The 16,055-nt window shown below is 36.4% G+C and overlaps 1 protein-coding gene across 1 annotated transcript in view; it reads left to right on the top strand.

The window, feature by feature from the left end:
* The window catches only part of GPC5 (glypican 5), a 773,121-nt gene extending 760,034 nt beyond the window's left edge, over positions 1-13,087 (top strand). Inside the window, exon 8 of the mRNA XM_064440689.1 lies at positions 6,345-13,087. Within this exon, the coding sequence (XP_064296759.1) occupies positions 6,345-6,502 (158 nt within the window). The 3' untranslated portion in view covers positions 6,503-13,087. The remainder of the gene's footprint in view (positions 1-6,344) is intronic.
* Positions 13,088-16,055: the final 2,968 nt, after the last annotated feature.

Below are 16,055 nucleotides of genomic sequence, written 5' to 3'. Positions count from 1 at the left end.
AGGCAATGGTCACAGGCAAACTCAAACAGTGAGACAGACTTATTACTCTTTTGGTAAAATCTATCCATTTTGATTTTCAACCTTCTTTTCTCTTTCACCTTACCTTTGCTGACACGCTATTGGAATTGACACAATCAGATACAATAATTTATTGCACCCAAATTAATATTTTAAACCTCATAGAAATACACAAGGGGATGGGAATCAAAACCATTTTACAACATACAATGTTAGTATAGCTGAAGTCTGTGCTAACTCATTGATTTCATTTATATGTATGTTTATGTAACAGTAGGTTCCATAAAGCAAAAGCCTTCATTCCTTCTAAATGAATAATGTTGACTCTTCTGTTCTTTTCTCATGAACCTTGTAGGAAACAGAGCTTCACTGAAAGACAGGTCTGAAGTATTAAGAAATTCAGCTGAGTAAACTGATTTATAATTCAGATATGGCAAACAAATGTGCAATGCTAGATGATTTATTTTTCTTTAAAATTAAAGTCTAAAAATCCCTAAAGCTTCATTGGAAAAATATTTGAAAATTTTGACATTTCTTTAGCCTCTGTGGATCAGCTGTTAATTGCTCCTTCATTAAATGAAAACTAAACAAAATAAAGCAGAGATACATTTTTCTCTAGGTTGATTCCTGACTTAATTCTCAGCAGAGATACCTCTTATATCACTGTTCACATCTTCAAAAGCAGTGTAGTCAAGGAATGGTAAAGCAGTGTAGGTTCCTTCCCTCTGTACTATTTGTTAGTGAAATTCAGTGGGGGTTTTTTGTGTGCTTGTTTGGTCATGACTAGTGCTGAACTGTGAAACATTTAATACTTATAGAATCACAGAATCACAAAATTGTTGAGACTGGAAGGGACCTCTGAGATCATCCATTCCAACCCCCCTGCTCTTTTGCGTTTCACTCACTGCGCAATGGAGAGAGCAAAAGTTGCACTCCATCATCAAAACACACAGATTTCCTGAAGAGGGTGAATACATGCACTGCTAAATGTGAACAGTAAGAGGGGCATATGTTCAAGCATAATATAGCATATGCTTTCCTTTTTGGGACACCCCTTACTTAGCTTTTCCAAGTATATATGCAGTCACAAAAACATGAAAATGGCCTCAAAAAATGAGTCCTTTGCCAGGTAACATTCATAATATAGTTCTTAGACATCTTTTTCTCCCCTTATTGAGACTTCATGGCCAACATCACATGAACTACACATGGAAGAGACTTCATATAATAGTAGAGGTAGCCCATTATTTCTGCTTTCTTTCTAAGCACTGGATACTCATAAGTATTTTGTGACAATTTTAAGATTAATGGCTTAAACACAGTAGCTGGGGAATGATCTGACATATACTGAATATTTTTTTTCTCACAGGTATTATTCAATTCAGCAAAACCAAAAATTATTTAAAGTAGGAAATGCAAGTTTTCACAGCAACTACTACCTATAAATTGAAGCATGTCTGAGGTATTTAAACACAGCTCTGTGATCTAGTTAGTATAACTGTGTTTTGAAATGTTTTAATGGTATTACCTAGTTAGGAATAAAACCTGGCATAAAAAGGCAGTAAAAGAAAGAGAGGAGACATCCATTAGAAGCTCTAAAAGTTCCAGATGGCAAAGGATTGGCCAATTAAAAAAAAAAAAAAAGAAGGTTTGGTAACTATTATGTCGTTTTAATTTATGGAATGACAATGCAAAGTAAATATTTTTTTCTCCTCTTCTTTTTTGTTAAAATCAATTAGTGCATTTTTTTAAAGTTTATCTGCATAAAATTGTTATTGAGACCTCATCACTGTGAATTGCAGGAATCAAACTAATATTATGTCTTCCTTCATACTACAAAAATATGTTGATATTGGTCAGGGTTGCTGTTTACTTGACACAGTAAGGAGATTATCCTAGCTCTTGCTAGTTGCAAATTCCTAAACCCATTGCTCTGATAGCACCGTCCCTTCATTCTTCTTAATCATTATGCTATTATTCTTTTTGCCTTTGTGTACAAATTTTTCAGTTTACATTAACAGTTGCATCCAAATTTATCTTCTGCTTCCCCAAAACATCGTTCCTTACTGCCATCGATAAATTCAGGAACAAGACGCCTACATGTCATCCTTTTCCAGGTATCTTGTTAGTGTAAATTTCATTTCCAACTTCATATTTAAACATTTGTCTACAGCACATCAGGTTTTAGGTCTATTCATCTGAACTTTTTGTATTTCTTTAACCTCTCATAAAGCTTTTTCATGGTCTTTCTTACAAATTTTGGGTCAGAACTTCAACTAGTTATTAGTGCTTTTCGTCACAGCTCATGTGCCATAAGATCCTGAAATCTAGCTTACATATAATGATTGAAATAATTATTTGCCCTTCTAAGAAGAATTTTGCATACAACATCACAGGAGTCTTGCCTTTTAAAAGCCGCATTCTGCATTTTTTTCCTATCTGAAACACTGTACCGTCCTTACTCAAATTCTTATATTTGAGGCTCATATAAAATCCTTGTGTCATAAAAGCTGTATTTTGAATCTTCCAGAACATCATAAGAATGATGCACAGACAGAAATCCAGTTCTTCCTCCTCTCTAAATCTTTGACAGGGTTTGTGTCCGACAGGATTCCCACAGCAGCTCATTGGGCAGCTTCATTTTCCCTTGAAGAGTTGTGTTGGTTCTGATATATGTTACTTAGCAGATAGAAGAAAATACAACAAGGTGTTTGAGGTTAGACTACAGTCACACAAACATTTTCTGGTTTGGTTTCAAAGTAGACCATTATAAGAAGGTGTTCCATTTAAAATGTTTAAAATGCTTAAAGTCCCAGCATGGCCCTTGGTAGGCAAGCATCTACTGCTCAGAAGCCATAGCCCGTTTTTGTAATATTTTGACAATCTCAGTGGCAAAGCTCCATGTCAAATGAAAATCTTCCATGACTTCAGGTTTGACTTTCCAAATCAAGTTTAAAGTCTCTTGCTGAATATTGGAAGGAAATTGTATTGTTGCTGTAGCTCTTCCAGAGAATGTAACAGGTCAGCTCTCAAGGCTGCCAGTACCATTACCTCTCACAGCTTTAAATATCTTTAGAAGATGTTAAAAAGCATTAAAAATTCTCTGCAGCTGTTACCTTTTTCACAGTGTTCAGTGAAATTCTTTTACTGATTAGTTTTTTTCTAAACCAGAGCAGGGCAATACTTTACATTGCTGCCACTATCCGAGAGTCACAGCTGATGCTGGGGACTGGTATGTGATACTTGACAGCTTTGCTTTAGATAGGTTCATGCAAACATTATATCTGGATTTTAATTCTCAAGTAATTTATCTTCTGCTCTGCTGCAATTCTACCTCTTCTTCAGAAAAAAGAACTCTGAATCTTAGCTGAAACTTCCAAAATTTATAATTTTCCAGTCAAAACATTAGCTCTAGTATGATTTTGATATTAAACTAGACATTTATCAGAGATTATTTTAAATATTTGGGAAATTTAAATGCCTTTTCTATAATATAATTCTAGTTTCTAGCATGTGAGGAAACTAAAACTGAAGTTTTCTTTTGGTTTGGATCTGTTCTGCTACAAATATTTGGATAGCTCTCACTGCAAGTTTGCTGTGAACGATGAAAGCAAAATTCATATAGAGGAAAGGATCACTTCCATTATTGATTATGATATATGAAAGGTGACACATACATTTAAACCCTGATGCATAACAGACAACAGAACTTCCTTATTTAAATAAAAAGTATAACCTAGGTGTTATATTTATGCATATTAGAACTATCTAAATAAAAGGACATAGCATTCTGGAGGGGAAAAAAAACCCTACTGTTCTGTTAAAATAGGTTAATCTTTAGAATTGTTTTTCTGTTCAGTGATTTTTTTGCAAGATCATGTCAATACATGTTTTTTGAACTTCTCATTTTAATAAGGTCAAAGTTGTAGCATAGACCTATGGGGTCGAATAGGTAAAAGGTTTGCTGTATGTTTACACTGCAATTCTAACAGTATATTTATTTAACACCAGAGATTATATTAAATATTTTATGGCATTTTGATTGATCAAAGGAAAATGTATGGGTAGGTTTGAACATTTTTTTAAAACATTCTTTTCATGGGAGCTTCCAAAGTCTGCAGTTTTCATCTGAAGATGAAAAGAAAAGCGGGGGGGGGGGGGGGGGGGGGGGGGAAGAAGAGATATAACATTTCCTATAAATTGAAATCTATTTTTTCTTATTTTCCATAATATTGTCAATGATATTTTCACTAGAAATTAAACCTGACTCTCCAGTCAATAATTAATATCTAGTCGCATTGCCTTCAGATTCAGCTCACAAAGCCTAACTGAAGCTGGTTATTTCCTTAACGGCAAGATCTAGGAATATTTTCTGTTTATGATTATTTTCTTTTATAATAAGTGATATCCTGGAAGTTTAAGATAAGACCATATCTTTCATTACTGTGATAGCGTATCTGTAAATACACTGGGAAAAATTTGTTTTGTTGTAGGTATAACACTTGGTGAATTGCTTTGTTATATAGGTGAGAGATGAATTTTCACTGTCTGTTGAAATTAGCTTTTTTAAATATGGAAAAACCTCACTAATGCTCTGCATAAATGACCCAAACCATTTTTTTGTTGTTGTTCTATTTGCAAAACTTCCCTGAAAAAAAACATTTTGATATACCCTCTTCGATGATCCACCAAACATCCATTCAGTGAAGTGCTGAGTGACCGAACTTTTTCTAGACAGGTTACTGAATGCACAATAAGGAGCAGTTGTACTCCCTCTTTCTCAACAACTATTGTCACTCTTACTCCTTGAATGTCCACTTGCATTGTACTCATAAAGCTAATTTTCACAAATTCCGGGCAAGAGCACTGGATCAATAAGTCCACACAAAATAGCAGTATATTCTGCTCTCTAAGTACACCAGCAAAGAAGACATATTCATTCTAACAGGTTTTTCAGACAACATGATTGACTCTAACTGACTCTTCCCTTAATGCATTTTTTCAAAGCTACAGGAAAGAGATTTGAGTACATACAGCAAGTTCACAAAGAGCAGCTTTCAAGCTGCTTTTAGAGAAAAGAGTGTTTTTAACACAAGCACCAAAAAAGTTGTTCCTTTTAAAAATGACGATTCTCTGTAGCTCCTGTTAAACCAGCTTAACAAAGAGGATAACACCATGACTAAAATATTTATACTTCATCACAGTCTTTTTGAAGAGTAATAATAATTAAAAAAAAAAAAAAGAATCACTAGTTTGTTCATCTTTCCTAATGATACAGAGAGGAAAGAAGTACCTAAACACCGAATAATAATGCAGAAACTCAGACTGTAAAATCAATATGTCAGCTCAGTAGAGCTGAGCTTATTTCTGATGCTGCTGTTCCAACAGTAGTTTACCTTCTGAATTATATATGTATTGACCTAATTACATAAATATTGACTTTACTTTATATGAAGCCTTTTTCAGTCTCAGTGTAATTACAATGTCAATATTTGTTGCATGTAATAACACTGAATTTAGACTTGTTAATTTTGATTGATAGTGACATGCCACAAGTTCTATGGGATAAGACAGTTAGTCTAGAAGTACGCCCAGCAAGTACAAGCAGCTGAAAATACTACCAAATCTGAATGTGTCTCCAAGACCTTCTGTTTCTGACTGTTTAACCAGGCAGAGGAAATATAATGGATGATTACATCCTTGTTCCACACAAAGCACTGTTCTGAGACAGAGAAATATTTACCCTGGTCCAAAAAAGTACAAATATTCAGCCGGAAACTCAGTAAAAGAGTTCCTGTTTAAAGTTAGCTTTGCAATTTTGCCTTACAATGTTGCGAAGTCTGTTTAAATTGTGCCAAAATGGAGGTTTTATATAGCAACAAGTATACTTTGCTTCATACCTTCCATCAGGTATACATTATTTTGGAATAATATTGGGACTCAGACACAAGCAATTTCACATTAAATTATTTCCCTTTTCCTTCAAATCCAAGAAAGATGTGAGCAGTGGACTTTTAGGTACTACTGGGACTTGCAAAACTGTTCACTTCAGTCTGCAAATGTTTGTTGAGACATATTTCTACAAGAACAACTTTGTTCAGAGCTGGCACGCCTCTGAACTACTTGCAACGATGAATAGCCATGTAGTACAGTGTATGTTTCTAGACGTAATTATAAAGGATTTTGAATTTGGCAGTAACATGAGAATTAGAAACTAAACTGTGACAGTCTGTGTGCTGAGGATATTTAAATTTGTTCTAGCTATATCATGTTGCCAGTAGTGACAAGGCATGCATCATACTATATTTTCTTATTTGTCTCAGCAGGGATGCCAGACAAGACGAACCTCAGTGACGTAAAGCAAATCCATCAAACCAACGATGGCAGCACTTTAGACACAACTGGAGTAGGATGTACAACAATGGATGATTATATGACATTTATGCTGATTAGTTTGGTAACACTGTTTCTCAGTCTTTGGTAACTGCTTAGCTCTGGCTTGATATATGTGTCTCATTGTCGTCTGTTTGTCTCCACTCACAAGCCTGGAATAAGGGATCTGGTAGATATAGCAGTATTTATGATAGCTTGCATAATATCAGCCTCTCTGATCTTAGGCCTGAATATTAACAAAGTTTTTCATGTAATATTTTTCCTGTGGTTTTTTTTTTCCACACCTGTACAGTGACACAAAATCATGTTCCCTTTTATAGTATCTTATGTTAAAAATAAGTTGACTATGCTAATCTTTCTCTTAAAAGCAATTTGTGAAAAAGAGATCACAGGAACACCAAGTCATGAAGTGGGTCCCAGGAGATCATCTAGACCAAGCATGTGCTCAAATCAGAGTCAACTAGAGCAAGCTGCCCAAGGCCAAATCCAGCTGGTGTTTGAACGTCTCCAAGGATAGAGACTTGACAGTCTCTCCGGGCAACCTGTTCTAGTGCTTGAACTCTCATAGCTAAAAAGTTTTTTCTTACGTTTAAGCGTTATCTGTTGTATTTCAGTTTGTGCCCATTGTCTCTTATCCTATCATTGGGCACCACTAAAAGAGTTTGGCTTTGTCTTCTTTACTCCCCTTCATATACTTAGATAAGATCCCCCCTGCATCTTCTCCAGGCCAGTCTCAGTTGTCTCAGCCTCTCCTTGTACAAGACTTGCTTCCATCCCTTAAAAATCTCCATGCCCCTTTGCAGGACTCTACCCAATGTATCCACGTCTGTCTTGTCTTTGGGAGCCCAGACCTAGACACAGCACTGTAGATATGGTGTCACCAGTGCTGAGCAGAGGGGAAGAATCACTCTTTTGACCTGCTGGCAATGCTTTTTTTTAATTCAGCCCAGGAGGATGTTGGTTGTCTTTGCCACAAGGGCACATTGTTGGCTCACGTTCAACTTGGTGTCCATCAGGACACCCAGGTCCTTCTCTGCAAAGCTTCTTTCCAGCCAGCATCCACTGGTGCATGGGGTTATTCCTCACTAGGTGGAGGACTTGACATTTCCCTTTCTTCATCTTCATGAGGCTCCTATTAAGCCATTTCTCCAGTCCATCAGGGTCCCTTTGAATGGCAGAACAACTCTGGTGTACCAGCTGCTCCTCCCATATGAGTAGCCTCTGTGAAAACTTGCTGAGAGTGCACTCTGTTGCATCATGCAGGACATTACTGAATAAATCACACAGTATCAACCCCTGAGGTAAACCAGGAGTAACTGGTCTCCATGTGGACTTTGTCCTGCTATTCACAACCATACACGTAACTGATAGCAACTGATGAAACTGTTGCTCAGCACTTTATGATGCTTATATTTAAAGTCTTCTGGGTCATGAACCTGAAACCAGAAACTGTTGAATTTGGTCATCTGTCTTTCTCCAAAAAGGAAAAAATCCACAGTGTAAACTCAGCTAATTTAAGTAGTAATTACTTTTCATAGTTCAGAAAAACTACATTTTAGATACTGTATACATATATGCAGATGTAACTTATAACTGCATTTTATCTAGAGATAACAGCAAGGTTAGGATTCAATGTTGGATTAAGGTATCTTAATCTATATGTCTCCATAAAGATATTTACATACGTGCTGTATATCTATTACGTATGTGCTCTATATCTCTAAGCTGTCACTGCAGTAAGTGGAAATACAGGGTAACATTCAATTGCTAAAATGCTATCACCAATTGATGTAAAAAAACCCACCCAGTGTCCAGCTACTGCTCTGAAGGGCCTCAGGTCTTTCTGCAGGCAAGTGACTGGAGCCCTTTGTCAACATAGTCAATGAAGCCCAGTGCATTATTCAGCTCATATAAAGGCAGACAACTAAGAAAGCAACTCAGTTGCCCAAAAGTAAGTGCCTGGTGCCATACAAGATCTCTTGGAGTATCCAAGACATCCTCACGGGACTGGCATATATGATGCAGGACTTACGGGAAATTCCAGAGGCTTCCTTAAAGGGGAACCACCCAGAGAGGCATCTGGTAGCTGAGTGGGACATTCTTGTGTTTCTCAAATAGACCTAGACACTCATATGCAGGCCCATGAATCAAATGCCAAGTCTCCAACAGTAAAATCAGGACCTTAGATACCTAGTTGAAGCGGTGACACACGAATGCAAACCTGAATCACAACATGAATCCCAGTTCAAGTTCTTATGCTTTATAAAATGAGGCAAGCTAAAGTGTTCCACAGTACTAATGGTACATTATATAATACTGTTATAAGATTTGATTATCCTGCCATGACGAATTCCCATGTAATTTTAAACAGAAAGTATTTAAGAACATTTTGTAGCTATTTCTCCATTACAGTCCTTTACAAGAGAAAAAAAAATAAAATAGTACAGTATTGTATGCAGTCATACGATATATAGAACTCTTCCTAGACAGTAAAAAAGTTAATTTTATATGAGCCTAATATAAAGAAACATATGTAAATACTTTTATTCCCAAATGCATGCATTAGTCATTAGTGCACACAGTATAACATACAGGTAAAGAGATATAAAATTCCAAAAAGTAAGTGAACATTCCTAAGAGCAAATCCATGCCCAGATAAACATCATTAATAGGCATGTGCGCCAGTGTGTACATTTTACTTGACCTCTTTTTTCTTTTGCAGGCTTTTTAAACCAGTCTTTCAAATTCACTTGCCTTGCTGTCTCAGCATACACTGAATTTATCGGTAATTCAGGGAAAGAAAATTTGATTTCATTCTTTTCTTTTTCATGCCCGCTCAAACCAGTAATCAATCTAGTCCAGCAACATTTTTTCTGAACAATGACCAGTATCAGTCACTTCAAGGAAAATAGAATAAAGTTTTCAATAGGAGAATCAGAAATAGCAAAAAAATTCTACCGATACTAATGACCTAAAATTTATTTATATCCTGAAGCACTTGTTTCCATTCTTCACTCTTGTGTTTTTTCAAGACCTTACCGATGGCACCAGGCAGTCAAGGAGACAATAGTTTATTCTATAGCACCTTGGAAACACAAGCCCTATTTTCAAATGATAGTAATTAGGTCCTACGGCCTCTTTGGGTATATGCTAATTACTAGTCTGTGTTGCTCCTCAGTTTTTTCATGGCATGTTCCCCTTATCTTCTACACCATACCTACACAAAATAATTTCTATGATTCCTTCTGGAGTAGAAAATTAGGTCTCTCCTTGCCAGACGCATGCGAACAAACTAGTGGCAATACGAACACCATAGCAGCAGGTCTGGAGATCTCTCACTGGCCCCTCAGCCGTGAGACCTCATTCACCCTTGTGTCCCATCTCTCTCTAGGCAGCACCATACACTCTACATCATTGCTTAGATGTATATGTCTGCCAGGCTGCATCACAGTTCTTTCATCATATCTACCATGCTATAAAGCATTATCCTGGTTTCTTAAAAAAAAATTTAAAAATCATTAAAGTGGCTCAGAGCAAGGAGAAGGAAGCCAAGGCTGGCAATCTATCACACCATTACCTTGTGGGGACATAGCAAGATGTTTAAGTGTAGCTCCAAGTTTGGCAACTGTAAAAAAAAAACACACACACACAAAAAAAAACCAAACACAAAAAAACCAATCTCAAATTTTGTCTGTGTTAAAGCCAACAGCGAAATGAGGAATAGCACTGAGCAGAAAAATGCAGAGTATGTTAGAGAAGGCAGCAAGACAAAAAGAAAAAAAGGCTAAACTGGAGATCATGACAGTACACTCTAAAAACATCTGTATCCACATAAAATGGTGGTTGGTATGCAGTACGCATGTGAGCCACTCTGGGTCAATTGCTTTAGGATGCAGAGGCTTCTCCCAACAGCAGGTCATACAGGCAGCACAGGGCTGCCATTGAGCTCCCCAGATGATCTGAGAAATGGCACCTGGGTCTTGGTTGTGCCGAGTACTTTCATTTGTCTTTACTCAGATATTTTTAACAGTCTAAAACTTCTCTGTATCTCCCAAAACCTTTAGTGAATGAGACTTTTTTTTGTTTGCTTTCTTTTAAATAAACTTTTCATGTATTATAGCTGATATGGTTTAAAGTAGGAATGCTTTACTCAAAGTGTACCATTTTTCAGACTGACACTCGTTCAAATGCTGTTTATACTAAAATTGCAATGGATATCACTATTAAAGTTGTGTAACTGGTCTCAGTACAACTGAAAAAACCCAGCAACCATAAGGTGAGAGTGCTTTGTAGGGAATAATTTCTTAGAGGACAGTGTAGTTACTTGTAAAATAATATTTCGGAAAAACAATAATTCTAAAAAATACATTTTAAAAAATGCTTTTTATCTGATAAGATCTAGCTATTATTCTTCAATGTCCATTTTTTATTTTCTTTATGTACCTGTACGTTTAAATGTACCTATACCTCCTGGGAAAAAAATTACTGAAGTAGTTTTTCTCATAACTAATGTCCTAGCACTTTAAATAAATATTTCAAGGTGACAGCTTTCCTAAATGTAACTGATAAAAGAGAACAAAAAGCATTTATTTCCTTCTGAAGCATGACTAATAAAAGATGAAGCATAACTATAGCGATGTAACAGGTTATCTTTGTCTTTCTCTCTTTCTATAGATAGATAGGTACACATATACATAATTTATTTCTCTATACCTGTATTTTTATATGTTTACTATTATTCTTGTTCAGATTATAACAGGGTTTAGATAAACCTATCAAAGATTTCAGATTAACCTTAATATTTCCATAGCATCTTCTCAGAAGCATGAATTAAAATAAGTGGTTGAAGCTATCTCTGCTTAGGTTTTTTTAAGTTCAGTTCTTATCTGAAATAATTGTGTAAATGTGAATCTTATTCGGCAAATTATGCTTTTTTTTTTATGTGCTCCGAGTCACAACTGATTAAAATTAAATAATATGCTTCTAACCATGTTAGACTAAAAACCTAATGTAGCAGTAGTAAAACCCAGATTCTTCTCTTGCAAATCTCAGCAAATTATTAATATAGTTCAAACTCCTAATTCTTTCTTCCTGGTGATGGATGAACAAAAAATCTGGCCTGACAGATTTTGCCAGACAAAATTTGTATGTCTGGCAGCTGGAAACTTTACCTTTTACTTTAGTTTGGAACTTGTAAATGTGAAATGCTAAAGACAATATACCTGGTACCCCATGAAGCTCTTTTACCAGCTCATACTGAAGAATAACATGCTGCGCTTCTGTGGTTGGGAGGACTCGGTCAATGGATCTCATCACCCTCTACAGCGCAGAGGGCTGTGCTAAGATCACCTGCTGTGCATGCCTAATTTAAGTGTCACAACTACGGCTCTCCAGGTTTGCGAGGCAGTCTAAGTCAATTGTTAGTCTCTTGAAGTTAAGTCATATAGAGATTTTTCTCAGTGGCAGTTTCTGTTTTTTCCTGCTTCTCTCAATGTCACTTTCTTACCGTTTTTGCTGGTACGAGGGTTTACAGGACCGTAGAGTGAAACTGGTTGGGGTATTTCTGACCCAAATTATCTCCTTAATCCAGTTCATCTTGCATCCCCACAGACAATGGCACTGGCGCAATGGAAGGGGTGGCCATAGTGCTCATGGCAGTTTAGTCACACGTATATAGAGAATAGATACAACATTAGGTACAACAAAAATTATTAATAGCATAAACACATAGTGAAAAGAATTGTTTTTGCTGTTGCACCTTGTGCAATGATTCAGACTTCAATATCTAAAGCAGGACACAGCCACTGAAAAAATCATAGCAAAGTCAGATTTTATTCATACACATACCACACATGAAAGGCTATAACAGATCTCTTTTACCAATGGGCAAAAGCATACTGCCCAATACCTACATCAGTATACCTTACCCTGAGCCTTTTTCCTTTCTTTGTCTCCTATAGCTGTGTCTCCTACACATTGGTATTGTATAGTAGGAGAATTTGCTTCCCTGTTTACTAGTACTTTATTTTCTTTATATATATAGCTAACACCTTTGTGCTGGCTTTTAAAAATATTTTTCATGTCTGTTGGTATTCCTACTTCTTGGCAGACAGAGGTATTCGTGAAATCCTTGTCCTTCAGCTTTTTATTTCTAAAAAGATGAGAGGTTTATCAAGGAAAATGAAATATGGGACACCAGACCTTCAAAAAGGTAAAAAGCAACATGATCCTGAAGAGTAAACATTGCTTGTCATGCATATCTTCAGTAAGCTATAAAAAAATGCTGTATTTGTGATTTCAGAGCATTAGCAGGACTGGTAATTAATGCATGGGCCAGGTTCTTCTTTTAGACATTTGTGATACTACTTAAATCCATGGATATAAATGCAAGCATAGCTTGGTTTTGTATTATCTACATGCAAAAGTGAACTGATACATTTAGTACAATGAGATTGTTCTGAGAAAGGCATCACAACATTACAGGTAATAGCAATTTGTATTTATTTTCTCTATACTGGTTATATGTATACCATGACAAATAAAAAAATAATTATAAAAAATTATATTGTGAACTTTTACCTATATGACTCTAAGGAAAAAATCCTGTATTTTTCTGTGGAATATGTTACTTGATAAAATTTTTGGCATTTTAGTAATATAAACAGCAAGGGTAAGAGGAAACTACTTGTGCCTAAATATGTAAGTAGACTTCTACACTAATACCTGGTTAAACAAGTATTTTGAAATACTGTCTTGACTTTTTTGATTTCATTCTTTTGCCCTGAATATCCTGTTTACCTATAACACTTTAAAAAACCACTAACACCAAGGAAAGTTGTTGACAGTGGAATTCCTATGAGAAATGTTGAGGTATACTTTTGATAGGCAAACTTTTCCAAACTGTATCGTGTAAGTTATGGTGTCCTATGAATAAAAAACAAAGAAGACAAGCTTTATGGAAGACTGTAAGTATCTGTGCAATTTCAAATCCTAGGGAAAACCGCAACCCCACTGATTAAAATAAACAACATAAAGAAAAATTCCTTTAGAACTACCTGTTTCTTTAGGCAAAGGGGAAAAGTAGTCTAAACTCATGTGTCTAGAACTCAGACTCTCACCGACTGACCCTTTCCTGCACTCTAGACTAGTTGTTGCAGAAACATAGGAGCCTGTTTTTACACTTAAAATTTTTTTCTGGACAAAGAGGAAATGCACCATACATATAAAGCCAAGAATTTAGTTAGTATAATTAAAATCTTAACAATCTAATTCAAGAATCATTATTAGTCTAGACCTAATTACTACTATTATCTGTTATTATCCATTTACTAACCATGGCAATGCCATGTTACAAGGCTACACAGTTATATCAGGACAACCTGAGGCAACCGCCCCTTTCTGGAGCTGCAGAGAGCCAGTGGCCTTCTCAGCTGTGCCATGCTTTGTTTCTGCTAGCTCCCAGCAGATGCCTTAGGCTATCTCAAAACGTAAAACCAGCCTTTCTGAGGCCAGCTGAACTGAGCCCTCGGGATCAATGGAGCGCCTTGAAAGAGTGATTCCTCTCATCCTGAGAAAGGTATCTAGGGTCACATAGATCTCTTCTGGCAACGAAGATACTAGTTCGAGGATATCTAACATTTAATATGTGAAGTTACAAGAGATAAATTTCACCTTTAGCTTGGGATTCAATCCAGCTAATTCCTTCCAGCTTCTCCTTCCAGAAGAAAAACAACTTCTAAAGTGTTACCTCTCTTCATGAGCTGCACAGGGTATTTGGATACTTACCCTAGCAGGACTGGTCTTCACCACCACCTGATATTCAGGCAATGACTGGACCTATCATCCAGTCTTGTACTTCTACAGTGGCACACAACAGGCCCGATTTGAAGGCCTCTTTACTAAAACTCTGTAACCTCTAGCCTTGAAGCTGAGTAATTTCTTTTTAATATGGGAAAGAAAGCCAGGAAGAGACACCATTTTTGGTGAATAAAGCCTGAAGAACTGAGCATGCACAGTACTGAGAGGGCTGCCCGGCGCTGGAAAAGACAAGTAGAGAAATTGCTGTGGAAACAAGTGAAAGCAGCACAGGCCTGTCTAGCCAAACACGGCCTTGGAGAGTCCTGGGCCAGAGGGGAACTGAGTTAGGTGGAAATACTGTTACAGAATTTACTTACTGCCAATAGCTCACATCTAATGAACAGTTAACACTGATAACGTTTGCAAGGAGTTCAGGCTGTTACCACCCATGAGACCTCTCTGCTCAGTGGAAAGATGGGCACTGTTAAAGCTGAGAATGATAGGAGAGCCCTGTAAACCATCTCTTTCAGCAGCAGCAATTGGACCCCTTTGCTTCATGGATGGACTTTGCTAAGATGAACAGTTGGAGCACTAGGCTGGTCAATAAACTGTGAATAAGACAGAATTGGATTGAGGGAGCAGTGACTGCCTTCCTTAGCCACCATGCATGACTGCAAGCACACTTCGAAGAAGAGTAACTTTGTCTTTCAAAGATTTCTGTGGTTTGCCAAATGGATAGGTTATTGATGCTTCATTTCTACCTTGACCTCATTAAAGTCCTACTTGAGTAAACTCCTTTATCTAATTTATTGCTCTCTAGAAGGCAAACGTTATTCACTGGGCACACAGACAGTGCAAATGAGTTTCCCAGTCTCCTGGGTGGGTTTTCAGCCACGCTTGCTTATGAATTTAATGACGAGTACTATAAATTGAATCTGGACCTTTTTCCTTCAAATCTGTTTCTGACAGGATTAATATTGCTATAAACAAAGTGAGTACTAAAATAATTTCCTCTAATTTCATCACTAAATTTCACCTCACCCCAGTTTCCTATCCTCCTCAGCTAGTTTTCAATTTGGATTAGATGTCTCTTTCTCCTTCCAGCAATGATGGATGCCACATGTACAGAGATGAAATGCATCTAATCCCAGGGATTTACTGCATTAAGAATGAAGATTTTCAGACACCACATGCATGACAGCAGGAGGTAGAAAGGCTAACAGTAAAGAGCAAGAGAAAGAATTCTAGATTATTTTTATTTTACTCTGAATTTTAAAATTAAGAGGAAGATAAGAAAAATTTGGAAAATAAATACTGTATTGAGCAAACTGTAGTTTAACTCTATAAAATCTTTTCAATTTTTGAGAAAATTTGAGTGTGAAAAAAAAGTTCCTCCAATAACAAAGTTGAACAAGGTATTTATGACAAGGTGTAAATCACACAAAGCCATCTACTTCTATGTTTCTGGAAAATTACTGGAATTTCACATCATATTATTTGAGAGTTTATAATCCTGTGAACATACTTGCTATTTTGAGCAATGATCATTCCTGTTTCACATTTAGATAGTGTAATAATGAAGAAAATAGACCATGACAAATTCTGTGGCTTACCAAGGAAATGCAGATGAAATTTGCTTGTGTCTACTGAGGTTTTCTCTTCAGTTTTCTGTTAATGTAATAAAAAAGCTTGAAGCCAAATTCAGTGCTTCCCACTCAATAAAATCAAAGCCAAAAAAAAAAATTTTAAAAAAGGAGAACATGGCATTAGTCCAATAGTTAGAAATCTGTGACAGAAGTCCTGAGAAATTTCATTCTTGTTCCCCAAGTTTAAATGTAATTGTTCCC

Source organism: Phalacrocorax carbo, chromosome 1 (genome assembly GCF_963921805.1).
Source record: "Phalacrocorax carbo chromosome 1, bPhaCar2.1, whole genome shotgun sequence".
NCBI lineage: Eukaryota > Metazoa > Chordata > Aves > Suliformes > Phalacrocoracidae > Phalacrocorax > Phalacrocorax carbo.
Note: the sequence above shows the minus strand (reverse complement) of the source record. Positions and strands in the feature narration are given on the sequence as shown.